This window comes from Plectropomus leopardus, chromosome 15, assembly GCF_026936395.1.
Source record: "Plectropomus leopardus strain MGB_pleo_1.0 chromosome 15, ASM2693639v1, whole genome shotgun sequence".
Classification (NCBI taxonomy): domain Eukaryota; kingdom Metazoa; phylum Chordata; class Actinopteri; order Perciformes; family Serranidae; genus Plectropomus; species Plectropomus leopardus.
This window is the reverse complement of record NC_142190.1, coordinates 14,659,945-14,665,944: the sequence shown is the minus strand read 5'-3', so window position 1 is coordinate 14,665,944 and position 6,000 is coordinate 14,659,945. Positions and strand designations below refer to the sequence as shown.

At 38.6% G+C, this 6,000-nt stretch overlaps 1 protein-coding gene across 3 annotated transcripts in view; it reads right to left on the bottom strand.

Moving 5' to 3' along the window:
* Positions 1-577: 577 nt before the first annotated feature.
* Positions 578-6,000, bottom strand: part of fstl4 (follistatin-like 4) — a 318,501-nt gene continuing 313,078 nt past the window's right edge. For all 3 annotated transcript variants that reach the window (XM_088088626.1, XM_042499286.2, XM_088088627.1), the window contains 2 exons: positions 4,889-4,998; positions 578-4,686 (listed from right to left, as the gene is read on the bottom strand). In XM_088088626.1, the coding sequence (XP_087944752.1) occupies positions 3,984-4,686; positions 4,889-4,998 (813 nt within the window). In that variant the 3' untranslated portion in view covers positions 578-3,983. The remainder of the gene's footprint in view (positions 4,687-4,888; positions 4,999-6,000) is intronic.

Below are 6,000 nucleotides of genomic sequence, written 5' to 3'. Positions count from 1 at the left end.
ATAGCAGTTTGTCGTTCAAAAATAATTAAACCTTCATAGAATAATTTGTCATCCAAAAATAATCAAAAACGTCATAGTATATTATGTCGTCGAAAAATCATCAGAAATGTCATAGTATAGTATGTTGTCCAAAAATCATCGAAAAAAATCAAAAACGTCATAGTATAGTATGTCGTCCAAAAATCATCACAAATAATCAAAAATGTCATAGTATAGTTTAAAAATAATCAAATCGTGATACTATAGTATCTTGTCAGAAAAATCATCAAACACATCATATTATAGTATGTTGTCCAAAAAGTCATTAAAACTCATCAAAAATGTCACAGTATAGTACGTTGTCCAAAAATCAACAAAAATGTCATAGTATGTCATCCTAAAATCCTAAAAAAAGTAATAGTAAACTATGTCATCCAAAAATCATCAGTATAGGATGTCAAAGTAAGGAAACTAGAAAATATACAAAATTGAGATAATTGTTTAAGTTGAAAGTTAACAGATGATACATGTCTTAGAATTAAAACTACATTTCTCCTTCACCTGTTGTCATTTGAAATAAGTCGCAATCGATAACTTTTGAAGACACTGCCAAATGACTGATTTTTACAATATATTTAATTCGATTTTTTCTTACAAAACAATTCCCTCATAAACCAGAACACACAAAATGCATAAAGAAAACTGTACAGTCAGTTTTGTCATGTCTGAACGTGTTCTAAACATGAACAAGGATATCTACAACAGTGGTTCCTATCAATGTCTATCACACCAAGCGGTTCAGCTCTGCAGCCCCCTTACTTAAGGGTTCAAGGAGAGGTATGGAAATAGTCATGTGACACTGAAGGAAGATTCAAACAAACAACATGAGCTAGCCAATAATGTAGTTACATCAGCAAGCGCAGGTGCAGTCTCTTTGTTCTTGCTCTCCTTGGCTCTAGTAGCAAAGTCACACTGCTGAATCAACCTTAAGAGATAAGCTGACGGATGTGTCAATGAGAGGGTGGAAAAGTGACTTTTTCACAAGCAACTGTAAACTGTATGTGACTGAGAGATCACTGAGAGTGGTCAGTGACGATCATGTTGAAGGTCTATTTTCATTTCATGCATGTCTCTGAGCTGTCCAGTACTGTAGATGACTCGATTAGAGCCACTGGGGGGTGACTTTGGATGTGATAGTGACTTTAGGAAGCATCAGAGCCTGAATATTTTAATAATTTTTTTCAGTGTTACAGTGAGAAAACTGGGCTACCAATTTGACAAATTTCCATTCAATAAACATAAATATTAGTATATTTCTCTCCTCAGTGCAACAGTGGTCTATCATTGAGTCATTGTCTTCAAAAACTTTAGCAAACAAGCTTTCATGCCAGAAAGTTTTTTCATGGCAGATTAGCAGCAAATACCTAAATCACAAACAAGAACGACAAATCAGCTTCACTCCTGTGTTTACATTTTTCTTTTCTCACACAGCTTGGCTACTACCCTAAACATCGCATCGCATTGGGGGAGTTACAGGCACAACTAAGTATTAGGAGATGATGATTAATAGTTAATTTGGGCTGCTGTTTGTTTCTTGGGGGAAAAAAGAAACACTGGTGGACTTACAGTGGCACTATTTTGTTTTGCTCCATTAGACTTCTTGGTCTGCTGAGGGACCTCAGAGATATATATGAGTTCAATCTCACTTTCTTCAAACAAGTTTTGACGCACCACCAACAAAGTCAACAACTGCAAAATCCAAAAGACTGTGAGTATTTGTGCACTGATCACATATTGTATGTATATAAGGACTTTATAAATATGTCTTCTTTCCATTCAGGGACTCAGCATAAGTGCTACTATTTCTCTAGCAGTTATTTCTGAGTGATTTGATTTAACAGTAACAATGACATTGTTTTCGTTGTGGAATACTTTCGTTGTTGGTATACTTTGTTGTGTCTAGCTGATTTGTGCTGGCTAAAAAAGCTCAATTAAAAATAGAAATATACAGGCTGACTATATTTCGAACCTAGCAAATTCTAGAAAAAACTACGTGAAAAGACGCTAGTTTTCTAAGTATGTACGTTTTCTTATTTTGAATTAAAAGCAAGCTTATATAAATTGTTATTTGAATATTTATGTAGGAATAATACAAATGTTGCCTGCTACAGGGATCAGCTTTTTTGAGAAATGGCTTCTGATTTATTTTATTATGTTACACGAAAAAACAAAATTATCTGTGACAGATGGGTGAAGGCTCATAAAAGCTTAATATTAGCGGACCTTCATTTTTAGTGTTAGTTTGATGCTTTGCAGCATGAGGAAAAAAAACATTGCCCCAAGAATTGCACCCATTTTTGGCCAATATCTATGAACCAACAAGTTTTATGTCCAAGCTAAGTATTCATGTAAAGACATCAGCTCTACTGTCAAGACGCATAAATGTTTGACATTATGATTCCAGTAATTTCAGTTACATTATTGCATCTGCAGAAAAGCAGCAGTGTAGTCTTGCTGCTAATGGGCCATCATTATGATGATTAGTGCAAATGGCAAAAGTGAATTACGAAGAAGACCATTTGACCACAGAGAGAACATATCTGCTATTTTGAAGGATGAAGTGTTGCTGGTGTTTATTAGGTTACTGCCTAAAGACAGATAATACTGTGTTTTTTCAAAAGTAGCAATACATTTTTTCCTAATAATAATGATAAAGTAACCTGTACATTTATGGTCATTTTTGCAATTAAATGATAAGTATTCCTGGAAAAAGGTATAAGTTTAAAACTGTACGTATTGCTAATGTCTGTGAGATGTATCCCTACTTTTGAAAGTGCTAGGTTTTGATATTTTTTTCTTCTGCATATGTGGTTGTTATCCACATAAACATGACAAATCCAAGAAAAAACAAGTTCTTGTGGCAAACTAGACAGACACTAACAAAAAAATTGTCCTTGTCTTATAGTCACTAAACTTAAGCTGAAAATTTACCACATGGTGAGTGAAGTCTACCTGCCTTGGAATTTGATCTTGATGCATGGCTCTCTGGGAGGATGTACAAATGCTCACAGCCAGTCAGACAGGGAAGTTGATGGCACTTTGGCACAGCGTCAGCGTGTGGGGTCAGCGTAAACTGGAGTCATTACCCTGAGGGAATCTGCTAAGTGGCATTTTCAGGCTCCGCAGAACAGAGTTTTGCTGCAGGTACAGAACAGATGTGAGAGACAGCAGGGGACAGATTATACCATTGCAAGAGACCACAAGATGTACTGTTCATTTCTGGTTAGGCTTCCTGTACGAGCAAAACATCCACTGACGACGGCTAATGGACCAGTCGGGCTCTTTGGATAGACAATGTAAATAGAGGGTATTACACATGTGCATAAAGCCAACCTCTGCCGGCATGAGGAGAATGAAAGCTTTCGGAGGGAGGATACAGTACAATACCATGACAAAGGCGAATAAAGAGATGGACTGGTAGCTTTTAAAAGGACTCAGAACACACATACACTAAAGGCAGACGGGACAGACGTTTAGTTTGTGGTGATTATATGCAGCACTGGTGAAAACGACAAACATTGTTGAGATAAACAAAAATCGGAAAGCTTTTTACTCTAAAAAAAGTGAGCATTGTGCATAGTTCATAGTTTGTTAATAACCCCTCTTCAGGTACCTATTTGCTGTGATAACATGGAAGGAAGTGCAATAATGTACAATTCTGTATAGTTAAGTGCACATAGATCACTGTTGCACTGAACGGCATTGACACTTTCTCCCAATAGAAATATCACAACAGGGTTTCTTAATGTTTTCTCAATTACTCTATTTTTAAGTGTACTTTTGTTACAATAAACCCAGGCATGTATCCCTCTCGCTCAGTCCCAGGGTTGAGTCCACAACTTATGTTCACATAAATCTTTATATTAGGTAATTTGGCCTGATCTTACCTTTTTTCCGCTTATGTCTGTCCCTAATCCTAACGCTTTCTTTTTTTTCTTTTTCACTCATACCTCGCCGACCCAGACAACTGTGTTCCCTCTCTTGATGTCTGACACCTCGCAGTGCGGCGTTCTCTGTTTACCATTCAGGACAAAGAGCGACTCAGCTGACGGTGTAACCAGGTACTGTCCGAACAACCCGCTGGAGACCACTACTCTGCTGGGGCCTCCCCAGGGCCAGGCTTGGGAGGCCAGGGGCTCCTTAAGGCTCTGGAGAACCTCAGTGCGGCCCGAGGACAGATCGGCAAAAAGCAGGTCCGTGCCTGAGCCTGAGGTGGCCACTACCACGTGCTGGTTGGACTCCGTGAAGGACGGCTGGAAAGCCAGATCAGAGACAGCTACAGGCTCGTCCACTTCCTGGTTCAGACCCAGCTCCCCCTGAAATGACACTGTCTGTACTATTAGCTTTGAGGTCTGCGGGTTAGGTGTCACAATGTAACGTCCGTCTGGCGACACAAACGGCTGTCCCGTGATGTTTAGGTTCGGACCAATCACCGCATCCGTCACACTGTCTATGAGGAGCTGGGGCGGGGCTTGAAGGAGGCTCTTGCTCTGGCACTGGATGAAATAGAAGCCACTCAGATGCGTGTAGGCCATGCTGACTGGTATGCAGCTGTAGTTCTTCAGGCTGATGGTCTTGACGCGGTGGAAGGTCTCCAGGTCAATCTTGTGTACCGCAGGTTCGTCCTTGAGGAAGACGAAGGCAAACCTAAATCGACAAAGTTCAAAGGAAAGGTTAATAGCATCTCCAGATTTTGGCGGGCAGTGATTAACACACATCAAGATCCTCATTAGGATTCTCATTTGCTCCTTTCTCCTTCACTTCAGAAGGACAAGTGTGATGAGTGAGCAATGAGGTTGTCTGTGTTTTAAGGTCATAGGTGGCTGAATGTGTGTGGGTGCTGTTTTACCTCACATGGGTGATGATGAGGTTGGTTGGAGGAATAAAGAAGTCATTGACCCTTTGGAAAGTTGTGCGGATGGCATGATGTACTTCTCCTACACTGGCTTGAGGAATTACCTGTGGACACAGAAAAGCATGAATACTACATACCATTACAAAGAAAAAGGAATATATAAAAGGGTGAAGTAGCCCATTTCATTATCTGTTGGAGGCAGAAATGAGAATAAATAAAGATGGCAAAGCTCAAAATATATAAGGAACATTTCTACCACAGAAAAGTCAAATTATTTCTTGCATTTGGACATTAATCTACATTCACAAAAAACAAATAAAAAACACAAACGAAACAAATATTATTCACAGAAGGAAAAATATAATATAAAACAATGTTTCTGTTCAATGTTAGAACCACTGTATAGTAAAGACTGAAGTTATTGTAGAACTAAAGCAGTCGGCCAGGCTGGCATTTATCCTCGACGAATGTGTATTGGTGAATATACCAGTTAGTGACAGAAATTGAAGTGCACAAATGTCAAAGAAATTAAATGTTGATTTAGAAACAATATCTCAATTACATAGTTTGCCCATAGAGCACTGACAGTTAATGTCTCAACTGTAACAAGTGTTAAACTAATTATAGGGATCCCTATCATAAATGTGTTTATGTAAAAAACATATTTCTTTTTAAACTCTTAAACATCAGTATTGGTATTAGCCTAAAAAAACTCCAGTGTTGGTTTAGCTTGGTTGAAGGAGTTCTATATAATATTCAGAGCATAGTGATGATTTTGAGATTGTATGACATGTTTCGTAGTCTCTGAGATCAATTTAATGTGCTGAATTGGCAGAAAAAGAGCCACCTTGGCCATCAAGAGCTGACTTCTGCCAACAGTGTGGGACACATCTCCAGCACTGAGGCAACAGATGCTCACCAACAGCCTGACTTTGAATAATGCCCTATTGTCAGCTTTAGGTGTCAGGTCCCTAACAGAAAAGCTTGGATTACAACACACACAGAGGTAGCGTGACTTCATTCTCTGCTCAGAAGGCCATTACTCAACTATATTTTAACATAGCAAATAATTGTTTGCTACTATATTAATGCTCTGAATATAATAA